The 20335-nt window shown below is 37.7% G+C and overlaps 1 protein-coding gene across 3 annotated transcripts in view; it reads right to left on the bottom strand.

Annotated features, from left to right (window-relative positions):
* Positions 1-20335, bottom strand: part of EML1 (EMAP like 1) — a 210647-nt gene that overhangs the window by 37861 nt on the left and 152451 nt on the right. For 2 of the 3 annotated variants that reach the window (XM_077123514.1, XM_077123512.1), the window contains exons 5-7: positions 15774-15802; positions 14826-14855; positions 12315-12444 (exon numbers count right to left, since the gene is read on the bottom strand). In XM_077123514.1, coding sequence (XP_076979629.1) covers positions 12315-12444; positions 14826-14855; positions 15774-15802 — 189 coding nt within the window. The remainder of the gene's footprint in view (positions 1-12314; positions 12445-14825; positions 14856-15773; positions 15803-20335) is intronic. The other variant, XM_077123513.1, reaches the window with a different exon arrangement.

Genomic DNA, 20335 nt, shown 5'->3' with positions numbered 1-20335 from the left:
GGCCGGCTGGCACTCTTCCAAGCTGCTTCGGCTGGAGAACCTCCCCCACAGTGAGAGTTTTCCAAAGTTAAAGAACCCACAGCACCTTTTACTGGTGGGGCCCACAGACAAACGTGTGCCACGAGCGCCACCTACTGGGCAGGATAAGAAAAACAGAACCCAGAGATTTCACAGAAAAATCTTTCAACCTGTTGGGTCCAATACCCAGGGAAATCTGACTAAATGCCCAGACGCCAGCAGAAGATAACGGATCATGCTCAGAAAATTGAAAATATGGCCCAGTCAAAGGAACAAACCAATAGTTCAAATGAGATACAGGAGCTGAGACAACTAATGCTGAATATACAAACAGAAATGGAAAACCTCTTCAAAAACGAAATCGATAAATTGAGGGAGGACATGAAGAAGACATGGGCTGAACAAAAAGAAGAACTAGGAAAACTGAAAAAACAAATCACAGAACTTATGGAAGAGAAGGATAAAGTAGAAAAGATGGAAAAAACAATGGATACCTACAATGATAGATTTAAAGAGACAGAAGATAGAATTAGTGATTTGGAGGATGGAACATCTGAATTCCAAAAAGAAACAGAAACTATCCGGAAAAGAATGGTAAAATTTGAACAGGGTATCAGGGAACTCAAGGACAATATGAACCGCACAAATATACGTGTTGTGGGTGTCCCAGAAGGAGAAGAGAAAGGAAAAGGAGGAGAAAAACTAATGGAAGAAATTTTCACTGAAAATTTCCCAACTCTTATGAAAGACCTAAAATTAAAGATCCAAGAAGTGCAGTGCACCCCAAAGAGATTAGAACCAAATAGGCGTTCTCCAAGACACTTACTAGTTAGAATGTCAGAGGTCAAAGAGAAAGAGAGGATCTTGAAAGCAGCAAGAGAAAAACAATCCATCACATACAAGGGAAACCCAATAAGACTATGTGTAGATTTCTCAGCAGAAACCATGGAAGCTAGAAGACAGTGGGATGATATATTTAAATTACTAAAAGAGAAAAACTGCCAACCAAGACTCCTATATCCAGCAAAATTGTCCTTCAAAAATGAGGGAGAAATTAAAACATTTATAGACAAAAAGTCACTGAGAGAATTTGTGACCAAGAGACCAGCTCTGCAAGAAATACTAAAGGGAGCACTAGAGTCAGATACGAAAAGACAGAAGAGAGAGGTATGGAGAAGAGTGTAGAAAGAAGGAAAGTCAGATATGATATATATAATACAAAAGGCAAAATGTTAGAGGAAAATATTATCCAAACAGTAATAACACTAAATGTTAATGGACTGAATTCCCCAATCAAAAGACATAGACTGGCAGAATGGATTAAAAAACAGGATCCTTCTATATGCTGTCTACAGGAAACACATCTTAGACCCAAAGATAAACATAGGTTGAAAGTAAAAGGTTGGGAAAAGATATTTCACGCAAATAACAACCAGAAAAGAGCAGGAGTGGCTATACTAATATCCAACAAATTAGACTTCAAATGTAAAACAGTTAAAAGAGACAAAGAAGGACACTATATACTAATAAAAGGAACAATTAAACAAGAAGACATAACAATCATAAATATTTACGCACCGAACCAGAATGCCCCAAAATACGTGAGGAATACACTGCAAACACTGAAAAGGGAAATAGACTCATATACCATAATAGTTGGAGACTTCAATTCACCACTCTCATCAATGGACAGAACATCTAGACAGAGGATCAATAAAGAAATAGAGAATCTGAATATTACTATAAATGAGCTAGACTTAACAGACATTTATAGGACATTACATCCCACAACAGCAGGATACAACTTTTTCTCAAGTGCTCATGGATCATTCTCAAAGATAGACCATATGCTGGGTCACAAAGCAAGTCTTAACAAATTTAAAAAGATTGAAATCATACACAACACTTTCTCGGATCATAAAGGAATGAAGTTGGAAATCAATAATAGGCGGAGTGCCAGAAAATTCACAAATACGTGGAGACTCAACAACACACTCTTAAACAATGAGTGGGTCAAAGAAGAAATTGCAAGAGAAATTAGTAAATACCTCGAGGCGAATGAAAATGAAAATACAACATATCAAAACTTATGGGATGCAGCAAAGGCAGTGCTAAGAGAGAAATTTATTGCCCTAAATGCCTATATCAGAAAAGAAGAAAAGGCAAAAATGCAGGAATTAACTGTTCACTTGGAAGAACTGGAGAAAGAACAGCAAACTAATCCCAAAGCAAGCAAAAGGAAAGAAATAACAAAGATTAGAGCAGAAATAAATGAAATTGAAAACATGAAAACAATAGAGAAAATCAATAAGACTAGAAGTTGGTTCTATGAGAAAAATCAATAAGATTGATGGGCCCTTAGCAAGATTGACAAAAAGAAGAAGAGAGAGGATGCAAATAAATAAGATCAGAAATGGAAGAGGAGACATAACTACTGACCTCACAGAAATAAAGGAGGTAATAACAGGATACTATGAACAACTTTACGCTAATAAATACAACAATTTAGATGAAATGGACGGGTTCCTGGAAAGACATGAACAACCAACTTTGACTCAAGAAGAAATAGATGACCTCAACAAACCAATCACAAGTAAAGAAATTGAATCAGTCATTCAAAAGCTTTCTAAAAAGAAAAGTCCAGGACCAGACGGCTTCACATGTGAATTCTATCAAACATTCCAGAAAGAATTAGTACCAACTCTCCTCAAACTCTTCAAAAAAATCGAAGTGGAGGGAAAACTACCTAATTCATTCTATGAAGCCAACATCACCCTCATACCAAAACCAGGCAAAGATATTACAAAAAAAGAAAACTACAGACCAATCTCTCTAATGAATATAGATGCAAAAATCCTCAATAAAATTCTAGCAAATCGTATCCAACAACACATTAAAAGAATTATACATCATGACCAAGTAGGATTCATCCCAGGTATGCAAGGATGGTTCAACATAAGAAAATCAATTAATGTAATACACCATATCAACAAATCAAAGCAGAAAAATCACATGATCATCTCAATTGATGCAGAGAAGGCATTTGACAAGATTCAACATCCTTTCCTGTTGAAAGCACTTCAAAAGATAGGAATACAAGGGAACTTCCTTAAAATGATAGAGGGAATATATGAAAAACCCACAGCTAATATCATCCTCAATGGGGAAAAATTGAAAACTTTCCCCCTAAGATCAGGAACAAGACAAGGATGTCCACTATCACCACTATTATTCAACATTGTGTTGGAGGTTCTAGCCAGAGCAATTAGACAAGAAAAAGAAATACAAGGCATCAAAATTGGAAAGGAAGAAGTAAAACTATCACTGTTTGCAGATGATATGATACTATACGTCAAAAACCCGGAAAAATCCACAACAAAACTACTAGAGCTAATAAATGAGTACAGCAAAGTAGCAGGTTACAAGATCAACATTCAAAAATCTGTAGCATTTCTATACACTAGCAATGAACAAGCGGAGGGGGAAATCAAGAAACGAATCCCATTTACAATTGCAACTAAAAGAATAAAATACCTAGGAATAAATTTAACTAAAGAGACAAAAAACCTATATAAAGAAAACTACAAAAAACTGTTAAAAGAAATCACAGAAGACCTAAATAGATGGAAGGGCATACCATGTTCATGGATTGGAAGACTAAATATAGTTAAGATGTCTATCCTACCTAAATTGATTTACAGATTTAATGCAATACCAATCAAAATCCCAACAACTTATTTTTCAGAAATAGAGAAACCAATAAGCAAATTTATCTGGAAGGGCAGGGTGCCCCGAATTGCTAAAAACATCTTGAGGAAAAAAAACGAAGCTGTAGGTCTCGTGCTGCCTGACTTTAAGGCATATTATGAAGCCACAGTGGTCAAAACAGCATGGTATTGGCATAAAGATAGATATATCGACTAATGGAATCGAATAGAGTGCTCAGATATAGACCCTCTCATCTATGGACATTTGATCTTTGATAAGGCAGTCAAGCCAATTCACCTGGGACAGAACAGTCTCTTCAATAAATGGTGCCTAGAGAACTGGATATCCATATGCAAAAGAATGAAAGAAGACCCATATCTCACACCCTATACAAAAGTTAACTCAAAATCGATCAAAGATCTAAACATTAGGTTTAAGACCATAAAACAGTTAGAGGAAAATGTTGGGAGATATCTTATGAATCTTACAATTGGAGGCGGTTTTATGGACCTTAAGCCTAAAGCAAGAGCACTGAAGAAGGAAATAAATAAATGGGAGCTCCTCAAAATTAAACACTTTTGTGCATCAAAGAACTTCATCAAGAAAGTAGAAAGACAGCCTACACAATGGGAGACAATATTTGGAAATGACATATCAGATAAAGGTCTAGTATCCAGAATTTATAGAGAGATTGTTCATCTCAACAACAAAAAGACAGCCAACCCAATTACAAAATAGGAAAAAGACTTGAACAGACACCTACCAGAAGAGGAAATACAAATGGCCAAAAGGCACATGAAGAGATGCTCAATGTCCCTGGCCATTAGAGAAATGCAAATCAAAACCACAATGAGATATCATCTCACACCCACCAGAATGGCCATTATCAACAAAACAGAAAATGACAAGTGCTGGAGAGGATGCGGAGAAAGAGGCACACTTATCCACTGTTGGTGGGAATGACAAATGGTGCAACCACTGTGGAAGGCAGGTTGGTGGTTCCTCAAAAAGCTGAATATAGAATTGCCATACGACCCAGCAATACCATTGCTGGGTATCTACTCAAAGGACTTAAGGGCAAAGACACAAACGGACATTTGCACACCAATGTTTATAGCAGCGTTATTTACAGTTGCAAAGAGATGGAAACAGCCGAAATGTCCATCAACAGAAGAGTGGCTAAACAAACTGTGGTATATACATACGAATGGAATATTATGCAGCTTTAAGACAGGATAAACTTATGAAGCATGTAATAACATGGATGGACCTAGAGAACATTATGCTGAGTGAGTCTAGCCAAAAACTAAAGGACAAATACTGTATGGTCCCACTGATGTGAACCAACATTCGAGAATAAACTTGGAATATGTCATTGGTAACAGAGTCCAGCAGGAGTTAGAAACAGGGTAAGATAATGGGTAATTGGAGCTGAAGGGATACGACTGTGCAACAGGACTAGATACAAAAACTCAAAAATGGACAGCACAATAATACCTAATTGTAAAGTAATCATGTTAAAACACTGAATGAAGCTGCATCTGAGCTATAGGTTTTTTTTTTTTTACTATTATTATTACTTTTATTTTTTTTCTCTATATTAACATTCTATATCTTTTTCTGTTGTGTTGCTAGTTCTTCTAAACCGACGCAAATGTAGTAAGAAACGATGATCATGCATCTATGTGATGATGTTAAGAATTACTGATTGCATATGTAGAATGGTATGATTTCTAAATGTTTGGTTAATTTCTTTTTTTCCGTTAATTAATAAAAAAAGAAAAAAGAAAAAAAAATACATTCCATACAGGCCCATGATAAATGTTCATGACATCTGAATCTGAAAAAAAAATGAATTTTTGAGGAGAAATTTGAGTATAGGCGATAATTTTAAAAATATTTTGAAGAATAGAATTCCATAGTCTTAAATTGTAATGCTTCTAAATAAAATTACAACAGCTTGCATTTAAGCCAACTTCTTATACTTAATGTTCAGGGCTTGGCATTAAACAGGTACTCAATAAATATTTGTAGGTGAAGAAAGTATTTTTATTTTTGTCTTAAAATCTGCATAGAGTGAAAAGTGGCCCCTGCAGACTTTCTCTTAAGTGGAAGAAAAGATTAACACTCAATTCACCCTTTCTCACAGGTTCTATCTTCTTGCCTTGTAATCGTCTTTCCTGGAAGCTGTTTCACTTTACCAAACTTCATACAGTGAAGCCTTCTGCAGCTCTACTTAAAGAATGTTAGTCACATGGTCACCTCGGATTTCTGTGGCCCAGAGTTTTAGAAGGCTTTTTTTTTTTAAATAATGGTTTATCTAGGGTATATTTCAATTGTATTTATGCCACTCATCAAACTCCTTACATTTAGTACCCAGTTATTTGCATTACTTCCACAATCCCTTTGATTAGTCAATGTTCTAAGGTCAAGTTCAGCCCCTAATGGCGCCACACTTGGTTTGAGAAGGCAATGTTCAGTGTCCTCTAATCCCTAAGTAATGTCTAATACTTCAGTAATATCCTCTTATACTTTACTTTCACAGTATACCTTTCCTTTGGGTTTAAAACTTTTTGGTCAGTACAATTAAGTTTGTTTCTAATATTCCCACTCTCATTCATAAGTTCAATGTTTTCTTGCTTTTCCACCTATCCTTGAAGAGTTGACTAAATATACGATAACCACTGATCAAAAAAAATACTTTAGATATTTTCATCAGAATCCTAAATTCTACCCATTTGTGACTGTTTTCATTACGCTTGATTCTCTATGTTTTTAACTAACTTTATATACTGTCGGAAAGACTGAAATTCAGGCCAGAAACAGTGATGCATTTTCCTTCAACAACAACAAAAAAAAAGCATGCAATTATATAACATGTCAATATCTTCTTTACAGGAAAAATAATGTATAAGTACTTGAGCAGGAATCATGAATATTTCATTCAGGCATAATAAGTCACTTTCTCCCAAATTCTGTGGCTCTTAATTGTTTTCCTCCTTTGCTAGAACACTTTACTGGGTTCTAATACAGGGTACAATTTTTGTTAAATCAATGTTTTAAAAAGTGAGAGCTGAATATTTTGTTTTTTAAAAACTAAAGAGGCATAGAGTAGCTTGAGATTAGTTCTCCTCTACGGGAAAGTTAGAGAAGGGACAGGAGGGCAACTGAGGCAGCAATTGGGAGTGCGGCTGACCTGGGAAAGTCTTCTGCACCACACGGGGCAGCCTTGGTTGCAGAGGCCAAGGAATTGAGAGGCAGAAGGCTGGAGCCTGGGACTTGGAAGTAAGCCAGGCTGTGTTCCTTGGGTGTGCTACCCTCACCAGCACAGCCCCATGACCAGCGACTCATCCCACATGCCACGCACCCAAACCCCGTCACCTGCTCCCATTTCCCCTACTCTAGATGCCCCAACCCCACCATCTTCCAGTGCACGTACCTGCCCCAAACCCCCACACCAAGTTCAGCAACCCACCTCTCCTGCACCCCTTCCGAGTACTGCCTCCCCTACCTGTTCCCCGCAGGCTGTTGTCAGCTCACAAAGGCTGTGGGCACTAACCTCCATACCTAGGCTACCCCCGCCCCCTGCCCATAGTGTCACAAAGCCTCACTCCGCCCCCCACCCCCACCCCGTGAGCTCTGCGCACCCATTTAGGGGACTCCCAGGCCCACGCATGCGCATGGGCCCCCAATCATGTCATTCAACTCTGGAAACCACACTTTATAGCAGTCCTACATTCAACTCTGGAAACCACACTTTACAGCAGTCCTAGGACCGCGCACGCACATGACCCTCAGCCACACTTCCCATCTCTGAGAAAGCGCCAACCTGCGCAGCTGGGTCACATCTACCCCAAATCCACGAAGGCATAACGCTGCCCTGCTGCCACAGCTCTATGCATGCACACAAAGGGCGCCATGCCTTAGACCAGAGCATACCAGCATTATGTCCCCCAGACCAGTGCACCCGCACTGCTACACCCTCCCTGGCCACTGGGTGCCCACGTTCACAGGCATCAGTGTAACATCCCCAACCTGTGCCTATACCTGCCCTGTAACAAATCACCGCACTGAATGCCCCACCCTGTGCCCTGCTCCCTGCTCTACAACCATCCTGAAAATATAAGGCCTTAGACTACTAAAAGAAATAAACTCCTAAAGTAAATCAATCAAGATATTTACATGCCACAAAGACAGCAGAAGATCAAAGGTAACTACCTTAATATGATAAAGGGAATACATGAAAAACTGATAGCAAGTATCGTACTCAATGGAAAGAGACTGAAAGCCTTCCCCCTAAGATCAGGTACAAGACAAGGGTGCCCACTGTCACCACTTATTCAACATTGTGCTAGAAGTTCTAGCTAAAACAATCAGGCAGGACAAAGAAATAAAAGGCATCCAAATTGGAAAGAAAGAAGTAAAACTCTCATTATTTGTAGATGACATGATACTATACTTGGAAGATTCTGAGAAATCGACAGCAAAGTTACTTGAGCTAATCAACAAATTCAGCAAGGTGGTGGGATATAAAACAAATGTGTAAAAATCAGTAGCATTTTTATACACAAACAATGACCTAGCTGAGGAATCAGTTAAGGAAAAAATTTCATTCAAAATAGCAACTAAAAGAAAATTTGGAAAAGCTAACTACTAAATTCATCTGGAAGGGAAAGAGACCCTGAATAGCTAAAAGCATTCTAAAAAAGAAGAATGAAGCGGGAGGATTAATACTCCCTGACTTTATAAAACCTATTATAAAGCCACAGTGGTCAAAACAGCATGGTACCAGCACAAAGACAGAAGCACTGACCAATGGAATCGAATTGAGAGTGCAGAAATAGACCACCAAATCTATGGTCAACTGATTTTTGACAAGGTCCCCAAATCCTCTGAACTGGGACAAAACAGTCTTTTCAATAACTGGGCACGGAAGAACTGGATATCAATAGCCAAAAGAAAGAAAGAGGGCCCCTATCTTACATCCTACACAAAAATTAACTCAAAGTGGATCAAACACCTAAATATAAGAACTAACACCACAAAGCTTCTAGAAGAAAATGTAGGGAAACATCTTTAAGACCTAGTAATAGGAGGTAGCTTCCTAAACTTTACACCCAAAGCATAAGCAACAAAACAGAAAATAGATAAATGGTAACTCCTTAAAATCAAATGCTTCTGCACTTCAAAAGACTGTCAAAAAGGTGAAGAGACAGCCAACTGAATGGGAGAAAATATTTGGAAATCACATATCGGATAAAAGTTTGATTTCCTCTATATACAAAAATATCATACAGGGCAGGCCACCATGGCTCAGCAGGCAGAGTTCTTGCCTGTCATGCTGGAGACCTTGGTTCAATTCCCAGTGCCTGCTCATGCAAAAAAAATAAAATAAAATAAAATAAATAAATAAATAAATAAATAAATATCATACAACTCAACAACAAAAGAACAAATGACCCAATTATAAAATGGGCTAAAGATATGAATGGGCATTTTTCTGAAGAGCAAATACAGATGGCTCAAAAGCACATGAACAGATGTTCATTTTCATTGGCTATAAGGGAAATGCAGATCAAGACTACAATGAAATACCACCTCACACCTATAAGAATGGCTACTATTAAACAAACAGGAAACTATAAATGTTAGAGAGGATATGGAGCAACTGGGACACTTATGTACTGCTGGTGGGAATGTATAATGGTACAGCCACTATGGAAGACTGTTTGGCAGTTCCTTAGGAAACTAAATACCGAATTGCCCTATGACCCAGCAATAGCACTACTTGGTAAATACCCAGAAGAGCTGAAAGCAATGACACAAACAGACATTTGCATACCAATGTTCACAGCAGTATTATTCACAATTGCCTAAAGATGGAAACAAACCAAATACCCATCAACAGATGAGTGGATCAACAAAATGTGGTATAAACATATGATGGAATACTATGCAGCAGTAAGACAAAATGAAGTCCTGAAGTACATGACAAGATGGATGAACCTTGAGGACATAATGCTGAGTGAAGTTAGCCAGACACAAAAGGACAGATATTGTATGGTTCCACTTTTATGAGCAGCATAAAAGTATAATCAGAGGCTTATAATACAGAATTTAGGGGACTCAGAGATACATAGAAGCTAGAGATGGGTAAACCATTAGCTAATGAGGCTGAACTCAATGCCAGGGAATAGACAGGAGTGACGGTAGTTCTCTAGTGGGTCTAGAAGTAATATTATTATATTAAAGATGAACAAGATTGAGAGGGGTTATGTAGACCTACATGTCTACTGATTAACACAAGTAGTATGAGTTAGTTCTCACAAGAACTACTTCAAAGATATGAGTTTTGTATAAAGAGTGTTTAGTCCAGGGTACAGGGGGAAAACTGCTATTGAATGCTATGAGCTATGTTCAAAAGGAAACCATCAGCACTACCACAGCAACAGAAGAGGTAAATAATGGGAGAAGGGACAAGAGTTAAGAGGAGATTTAGATGTCCTATTTGACGAGGGTATGTTTATGGGTTTTCTTTCTCTTGGAAACAATGAAATTATCTAAAATTGAGAATGTTGATGGACTGTGGACTTTGGACCCTCTACATGATGCCCAATGAATGCAGTGGCTGAAAGATGCACTGATGGAGAAGTAGATTGGCAAATGATGGTGAATACTTATGAACAAAGGCTGTGCTGATAGAAAAAGGAAAAAAGTCGTGAGGCATGCAATGATGTGAATGAATGTGTGGGACATTTGGTGAGACAAAATAAACCAGAAACAAAAAAAACAAGAATGGTATGGTCACCTTTAGAAAATGCTTATAATAATACAGGGGCCTAGACTGTAAGCTTTTCGAACAGACACATTAAGTCCAGAGTGGTGATTATTATTTCTGGGTTTTGAGAGGCTGTTTTATACATATAATCTGATATTTACAGATAAAAACGAAGTTGAACAAGTTGGAGTTAAAGTAATTTAGAACATAGGGGAAAGTAAGACAGTGTCTTTATTTTAGAACCACACATAATCTTTGAGACCAATGGAAGAAAGGTTTATTTGGTCTGGAACTGAAATTTTCTGTACATCATAATCTAATTCAACCTATCTGTAAAGCTCATTTGAACAACTGAAACACAGGGAGCACAGAATAAGGAGGCCCTTTAATCTTATATAGATTATTATAATGCCTGGATGACTCCTAGAGTATACTAAGCAGATAGTCAAAAAGTATTGGCAAAGTCCCCTGAGGGATGGGAGAAAATATGAAACTATTAAACCTTACCATTAGGGAATCCCCTGATATTGTGTCAAACTTTAGGGACACTCAAATAAACAGGCCATGCCCTCCATCATGAGGCTTATTCTTGTGAAGCTTATGTAGGTAGCAGAGAAGCTTAGACTACCTATAGGCATGCCTAAGAGTTACTTCTGGAGGACCTCTTTTGTTATTCAGATGTGGCCTCACTCTCTCTAAGCCCAGCTCTGCAAGTGAAATCATTGCCCTCCCCACTACATGGGACATGACATCCAGGGGTGAAAGTCTCCCTGGCGACATGGGAGATGACTCCCAGGGATGAATCCAGACCTGGCACCATGGGATCAACAATTCCATCCTGACCAAAAGGGGGAAAAGAAGTGTAGCTAATAAAGTATCAGTGGCAGAGAGAGTTCAAATAGAGCTGAGAGGCTACTCTGGAGGTTGCTCTTACGCACGCTTCAGTTAGACCTTGCTACTTATCACAACCTGCCAACCCCCAATCAGGACCATTCCAGTCAATCTTAAAGAACACCTAGGGCAATATATAAGATTCCACAAGGGTTTCATGCACTAGAGTAGCTTTCCAGAAACCTACAACCTCCAGATGGGTCCCTGGCCTAGATAAGTCCTGAAACCTAGCCCAGTCTCTCCAGAACATCAGATAGTTCCATCTCCCTACTCCATATTAGTGACAGACCCTTCCAATATGAAAAATTTAGAACTGCCATAGCCCAAACACTCCTAAAGAAAGATCAAATGTGATGGTGGGGTTATACAGAGAAGACAGGATTTATTAAATGAATATGAATGCTGAATCATTAAATTGATAGCTCTTTTAGTCTCCAATATTTTACAACAGCTAGAAGTAAAAACCTAAAATTGTGAAATTGTAACCCATGTCAAACTCTGAAATATGTTCTACAACTAATTGTGGTGCTGTGCTTTGAGATGTATAGCTTTTTTGTATATATGTTATTTTTCAAAAAAAAAAGAAGGAAAAAAAGTCAATTGTGATGATAAAAAAATTTAAGCCCTCTAGCCTCCTATATTCTAGAGCAGTTAGAAGGAAAAATATGAGAGGATCGTATGGTAACCCATGACAAACTCGGATCTGTCCAGTATCTACTTGTTGAAGAATGCCTTGAAAACTACTGCTTTTTCATTTCTTTTCTTTGTATATATGTCATACCATGCAATAAAAGAAGTTAAAAAAAAAAAAACTGAACTAAAGAGGCTATAAGTGTTCTGAGCTTCTACAGTTAAACTTCAAGTTCAAGGTATTAATTGGTTGATAACTTAGTGTATAACCTCCATGAATAAAGGATACACCCATTCCAGTTTAAGTCTCTTGGCCGGTAGTTCTACTTTTGCTTCCAAATTGTAAGAATCCACTTGATCTTTGGGCATGTACATGGTAACAGGGCGTCCACGAAGAAACATTTTCACATATCCTTCTTCTACAAAAAGAAAAGATGTAAGTAAGACACCTCAGCACAAGTTCCAGTGTCCCTGAAAACACATGCTATATATTCGCTGGCCTTTCAATGTAAAAGTAAAAACATTACTCATTGTTTCATTTCTAATTAATGTCCTAGGGGGAAAAAATAACCAACAAATAAAATTAAACAATGTGAAACAAAAGTTTGCATCTGGGTTGCTTTTGACATTCTGCTTAAAGGATGAGAACTGTATCAGAAATTGCAAAAGACTGGAAAAAAATCAGTTCTTTTTCATGATAAATTTTAGTGCTTACATTTTCTTTATCATCAAGAGGGGAAAAAAATCTCACTCCCCCAAATTATAACTAACACAAGAATCCACTTAAAATTTTTATTGAGCTTAATATATATATACAATCTCAATTATCAAAACTCATAAAATAGATTTCAATATTTAAATGTTTGTTATATTGCAATATGAAGATATATCTATATGTATCGTTTACAATGGACAATTCTTTCAAGTGTAAAGGACATAAAGTCAGCAGTACATGCTAGGACACATGCAAGAAGGAAAATGCTCAGAGAAAAGCTAGGAATGGAAAACAAAAGAACAAAAGACCCATTTGAGAGAGAAATATCGAAAATAAAAACTTCCAGTATATGTCTATAATCAAATAACTTCTGATGTTTTAATAAACAAATTATAGGAACAAAAGTAAAAGGAAAAACCAACTCTATATTGACATGGCAAAACTCCTAGACCTGAAAAGAAAAGAAAGAAAACAAACAAAACTTGGGATTTTTAAATTAGTTTTCAGGATTTAATAAGATCAAAGAAAATGTCTTGTGAGTTCCTGATGGATTCTGTTCAGATTCAGAACTTGCTAAATTCTCATACTTAACTGCTAATCAAAGAATCCAACCTTGATGGCATTTAAATTGGAAAGTTGGGACCAGGGATATCTGTATATAATTGAATAGAAAATCATCCACATAGAGGAAACTGCTGAGGAAAGGTCATGAAATCGTTGCAGTACTGTCAGTACAACAAATGGTTTTGTAGGCCTTACTCCTAAGGATTTTCAAACAACGCTACATGCAACATTGCTTAAAATTAAAGGGGCCACCCAAGTTTATGTTGTCATGTGCATGCACTTAAGGTCTTCAATGTGTGCATGTGACACACACTGCACACTACCTCTTAACTTTGACTTTGAAATAAGAACGATTTGGCATTCACATCCTACTAGTTCCCATTTCCATTCACCTGGTGAATTTGCCTATTTGTCCCCTGTTCCACTGGGACTGGCCTACCTGAAGCCCCATCACTGCAGGCTCCCCTGTCTCACCCCTGGGTCATTTTATGAATTTCTGCCAGCCTCACCAAGGCCCTTACTGGATTTCCCCAAGTCCTTCTTCCACTCAAAATTTGACTGCTCTCATTTGCTGGACCCAGCAGGTTAAACTGCCCTGCCAGGCTCTCACCTTACGTGACCTCAGAGTAAGACCCCATCCACCCTCTGGATTATTTTTCTCTCTGGCCAGTCATGTCTCTGTGACCCTCCATCCCTGCCCTGTTCAGGCAGCCTCTAGGCCTCTGTGCATGCTCTTCTCACCACCTGAAATGCTTTTCCCTCCCTTAATCCTTCACCCCAGTCCTAGCTTTTCAACTGAAGAATCTAAAAGCACCCAAGAAACTGACAGAAGTGAAAAGTGGGGCAGGCATTACAAGGTTCAAGGTTAAAGGAATGGTGATTTCATCAAACCTCTTTGTAAGAAAAGAATCAATCCTGTCATAAGTTCAATGCCAAGAGTTATGGATTTACACAGTGTCTATAAAATATCTACATATGCTATCTTGTGGTTATGTGCTAGTATGAAATCCTTATGATTGAGACTTAGTGCACTATTTTAAATTACCGAATTCAGCCAAAAGCACTAAATTTGGCCTTGGCACTGTTTTGTACTGGTAATTCAGACATTCTACATCTGAAAATAAAATGCAGCAAGGGAAGCAATGTTTTTCTCAGGCATGTTAGGATGACAGCACACAACTACCAAACCCAGAGGCAGTTTAGCAGGGAGAGAGGCCAGCCGCAGTGCAGGATACAATTTCAAACAATGGGACATCCAGGGGTTGCCCCATAGCTCTCTTAAAGTCAATATTTTTAAAAGTTTCTATAGTCAGCCAATAATCAACATCCAAATCAGACCCACTTAAGTGAAAGTTCATCCAAGGAAAAGCTCAGGAATGCTTTTAACTTGAGATATATCGAAGTGGTCTGTACAACAAAAACATTTTCATTCAAGGAGAATATCTGTTTGCATATATGAAAGAAGTTTCTGTAGCAAGGGCTTTTGTGCAGAGAGCTATGAGCTTCCAAAATGCTGCCTACCTTTGCAGTGTGTCACCCGGCGTTTCCCTGCTGATTTCAGAGACAGAGACAGAAGGGCTAGATAAGGAGATGTTGGAGCACTGCAAGTGTGAGCAGCCTGCCTGCTCCATAGCTCTCACTAGCACTGGGTCCAGCACTACCCCATCCCTGGGGAGTAAAATTCAGACCCACTGCAGGGACTCTCACAAGGGCAGTCAAGATGTAGCTCTGTGAGCTTATGGTAAATACATTTTTGGTGAGTAATTTCATGCTTCCTGAAAATGAAGTGAAAACTAAAGCTCGTGCTGATAAGTATGAAACTCAGATTTTTACATTTTAGTTCCAAACTTAAGAAAAAAACTGGAAAAGTTAAAATTAAACGAATTTATTTAATCAATTACATACTGGTCAATTTGTTTGCACTTTAAATGCATTTAAAAATAAGGTAAATATCCTAAAATAGCATCTACCTTACTACAAAATGTGTTTAAAAAAAGATATATAGAGAGGTATATGTTAACTATTAGTTTGCAGTTTAGGAAATCAAAGGCAGAAAAAGAAAAGCTACTTTTAGACAAGGTTATAACTCAGCATACCAGAAACTTTCCCTTTAGGAGAATTTGCTAATGTTGATGACGGGAGCCAGACTTGTAGAGAAGGAATAAAAAGGCAACATAAGACTTTTATCCTATAAATGCTGTCAAAATCTAGGTGGTGGCATGTCACTCTTCCCCCTCATCACCATATCTTAAATCGGTCATTAAAGAGTTGTCTTTAGGAGTTTTTTATGGGTGCCCCCCCCCCCCCCCCCCCGTTATTACCTGGGCTGCATGACCCAGCTGCCCTACCGCCCTCAGTGCCCACCAGCTCTACCTCACACGTCAAAGCTTCGGTATGTCAATAGCCAGCCCTGTGAAACAGCTAGTTATTTGTATGAGGGGTACCCATAATGAAAATTAATTGACTTACCTGCACTGAACACAGGTTCCTTGGGTTTGCTGTGAAAAGAAAACAAAACCAGTTTTTAAAGGGAGCCCTGAATGTATAATTTCATTCACATAAGACTCTACAGTCATTAGCAGCAGTCGTCTGTTTCATTAATGTTGCATAAATTATAGTCACTAATAAGGAAAACAAAACCAATTTACCTGCAAAAGGAACAAGTATAAATAAAAATGTCCAAAACCTGGTGTAAGAAATTCTAATCCTAACTTTATCACTAAAATTTTGCTTTTTATGAGAGCAAATAAGTGCTCGGGGAAGGAAAAAAATGTGGTTTACCAAGATGGGAACAGCCTGTCTGAAAGCCATTCATTAATTAAAATGAACACATTCCTGACAAAAGGCCTTTTGGGCCAGGAGTTGCAGATCCCATCTCCTAGATGAGGAGACTGTATCCCTAGAGGGCAGGAAATTAAGAGGATCAGAAGTGTGGTGTCCTGGCTCAGCCTCTTGGTGGAAATGGAGATATGGGACGCACCATTGACTTCAGCCACCCTGGGCACCTACCCAGGAGCAGACCAAGACCAATCCAATGCCTGTACCAGGGAAACTGAACCTAAAACCAAAGGCTTTAAGGACAGCATTGCAGATGGACTATGGCCATCCTAAGGGAAGGCTTCCCACAGGAAAAACTTTCATGAGAACTCCCCAAACACAAATAGCCAAACAGGCTATTCATTTGCCTGCCTACTCCTTCCTACCAAGTGCTGGAGGGACATTTGAAGCACGTCCCTCCTGTGACTGAGCCTTCCCCACAGTAACCACCTGTGGGTAGACAGCATCATCTCCAATCCAGACAAGGAAAGGGATGCTCAGGGAGAAGAAGCAGTGAGTCCTGTTCAAACAGAGCCAGAGCTTGAACCCAAAGTCTTTGAGGACACAAAGCTCAGGCTGTGCCCACTTTTCCAGCCAGCTTCCCAGGTTACCCCTGCTTTCAGATATGGAAGAGGACAACCTAAATACCTGAAACCCTTCCCAAAGAGAACTGGAAGGAATATGGTTTAATCTTCACTCCTTAAATACTGCTAAAGGTGCATACATGGTTTCCTCTTCTGCAGAAAGGCAAAGGGACTAAAATATCTGGGTAATATATTCTTTGTTTTCTCCTTAAATTTCACTTGAAAAACACCGAAAAACTCAATAAGAAAAAATTATTCTTAATCCCATCATGTAATAAATAATGTTATTTATTAATAGGCTTGATTTTCAGATACTTTTATGCAGTATGTGGGGGAAAACTATACTGAGTTTTCCAGATTTTTTTTAACATGGGCAGGCACCACGACTGATTTTTAAAAGTGGGTTACGCTTTGTTCAAATGTGTTTTAAGTAGTTGATTCTGTTATAGGCTTAATATTTAAATTCTAAACTTTGGTAATTGAAAGAAGTACTATAAAAGCATGGGCAATCTTATAACATAAAAGTCAGAGTCCTTACAATGAATGACCCTACAACACATTTCCTCCCCACTTCACCCCTGCCCCTTCTACTTTTCTGACCTCACTTCCCTGCATTCTCTCCCTCAATTACTGAGTTCCAGCCACTCTGTGCTCCTGGCTATTCCTGGAACCTCCAGGCAAACTCCTGAAGGTATCTGCTCTTGATTTCTCTCCTCCTGGACCATGGGTCCTTCAGATAGCCTCATGGCCCCTGCGTTCAGCCTGTGCTCACTGAGGACTTCCCTGACACTGCAGCCTGCGTCCTGCCCTGCTTCCAACATCCCCTATTTCTCTTTCCTGTGTTATTTATCTCTAGAGCGCATCATTTTTTTTCAGCTGTATCAGTTTGTTTCTTCCTATTAGGATGTCAGTTCTGTGATGACAAGGATTTTTGTTTATTCATTGTTATATTCCCAGTGTCTGTAACAGTGTCTGGTGTACTGGAGGGACTCATAAATATTTGTTGAGTAAGTGGATGAATTTACAGTGTAGAACTGGGACCACTGCATAACAGCTATGACATATGGTCGTTAATTAAACTCTTTAATAATTGTTAAACTGGGCTAAATGACTTTAATTGACCTTCCTAACTATAAATATTATGCTTAGCATTTCATGGGGTATCTGTTTTCATCCTTTTAACTTTCAGGCTATTTTTGTGTCTTTATGTCTTTAAAAATGTTTCTTGTAAACAACATATAATTGGACCATGCTTTTTTAAAATCCAATCTGACAGTCTCTTCTTTTTAATTAGCTGTTTAGTCCATTTACATTTAATGTAATTATTGGCATATTTGGATTTAAATCTACTTTCTTAGTGTTTGATTCCTATTGTCCCACTTGCTCTTTGTTCCTCTGTTCCTTCTTCCCTGCCTTTTTTGAAGGAGAGGGGGTGAATGAAGTATTTTCTTCTGTATTCCATTTTATTACTTTTACTGACATTTTAGTTATGTCACTTTGTATTACTTTTTAATGGTTGCTCTAATCTAGAGATTACAGTGTACATCTAATTTATCACATTTAATTTTTTACTGGTTTGAATGTCTATTTCAAAGATAATGATAACAGAACCAATTTTAAAATTAACCCTGTTGGTTACAAATTTCTAAAGGATCAAAATCTGTACTCTAAAACATGGCATGAGAACATCATGGCAACCCACTGGCAAATAGGATAAATTATAACAATGCAGGTTGGTTTTACTCTTAGTATTCTATTGTAAACAAAATTCCTTCTTTTGTCAAACAATTAAAAATCTGAAATTACATTTTCATACTGTTGGCTTCCATTCAAATAAAGTTAATTGCCTGTTTGGAATTAGGTCCTTTTATTTTGTATCCTCTGCTTTTCCTTTTGTCCTTAAATTCACATATAATACACCATGTCTTGTACCAAAACAAACAAACAAAGCAAACACATTTGTGAACTGAAATGGAAGAAATTTACAGTTAATTTTTCAAATGTGTGAACAAAATGTTTTAGCCCTAATGATCTGTACACACACACACACACATCTAATTTCATCTATCTTCAAAAAAATATTTTATTATGTCACATGATAACCCTAATGTAGTATGTTTATATGTTTTCTTCCATCCTTTGTGCTCTTACTCTCACTTATTTTATTTCTATATATGCAATAAACCTCACATTATGCTGTTATTATCACCTTAGTCAATAGTCTTTGAAGAGAATTATAGCTACATAAATCATATATATTGTTTTATATAAACATATATTACATAATTATATATATGTATGTATAAAATCAATAAAGTAATTTCTTTATATGTACCATCATATTTATTCTTTCTAGTGTTCTTCCTTTCTTCCTGTAGATTTGGATCTCTGGTATCATTTCCCCCAGTCTAAAGAATTTCTTGTAGTATTTCTCCTAATGTAGGTCTGCTGAAGACAAATTCTTTCAGCTTTTGTCAGTCTGAAAATGCCTTTATTTTACCTTCATTTTGAAAGATATTTTCACTGAATATAGAATTCTTGGATGACAGCTTTATTTTTTGTTCAACACACAAAAAAAGTTTCCCACCATTTTTTTTACCTCCATTTTTCCTGATGAGAAGTGAGTCGTTATTCTGTTGTTCCCGGTTATATAATGTGTTCTGTTTCTCTGGTTGCTTTCAAGATTTTTTCTTTAACTTTGTTTTTCAAAAGTTTGACTAGGGTGTGCCAAGATGTATTTTTCTTTTTATTTATCCTGATTGGACTTCTCTGAACATCTTGCATCTGTGGGTTGATATCTTTCATTAATTTTGGAAAATTACCATTTATCACTTCAAATATTTCTTTCTGCTTCATTTTCTTTTCTTCTTCTGGGACTCCAATTCCACATATGTGAGACTGTTAGATATCAGCCTACAAATCTTAAATATTATATTCCATTTTTTCCCTATTCTTTCTCTTTGTGTTTCAGTTTGGATAATTTCTATTGACTATCTTCAACTTCATTAGATTTTTCTTCTGGTATATCTTGTTGCTGAGAGCATATTTTTCATTTTTAACATTTTTGCTTTTCTCCTTTTTACAGTTTCCATCTCTGTGATGCAAGTGCCCATCTGTTCACAGTTACAAACTTCCTTTCCACTACAATATTTAACAGTTATTATAGCTATTTCAGAGTCCCTGTCTAACTCCAAAATTTGGCCCATCGCTAGGTCTGGCTCTAATGACTGTTTCCTCTCTTGATGATGGGTCATATTTTCTTGCTTTTCCAGGTGTCTCATAATTTTTTTTAATTTAAGCTGAACAATGCATAGAAAGAACAGTAAGCACTAAGATAAATAAAACATATACCCAGAAAAGGACAGGTGTCTTCTTCTGTCAGGACATTAGTTTGGGGGTTGAATTTATAGTTAAACTAAGTCTGGCTTTAAGGCTGTTTTAGTTACTTTCGGTCTTAACATGGGCTTTAACATATTTGAAAACGGTATAGGAAACTTCCCTTTCTCAGGGTTTTAAATCTGCTTGCCTATAGGGTTTATCTCAGTTTCCTTCCCTGTTCTCAGACTTCAATGGGCCCACTATGCACCTGCACCTCAGAGAGGGGGTCTCTTGGGGCTCCCTTGTTCATTT

This window comes from Tamandua tetradactyla, chromosome 12, assembly GCF_023851605.1.
Source record: "Tamandua tetradactyla isolate mTamTet1 chromosome 12, mTamTet1.pri, whole genome shotgun sequence".
Lineage (NCBI taxonomy): Eukaryota > Metazoa > Chordata > Mammalia > Pilosa > Myrmecophagidae > Tamandua > Tamandua tetradactyla.
Note: the sequence above shows the minus strand (reverse complement) of the source record. Positions and strands in the feature narration are given on the sequence as shown.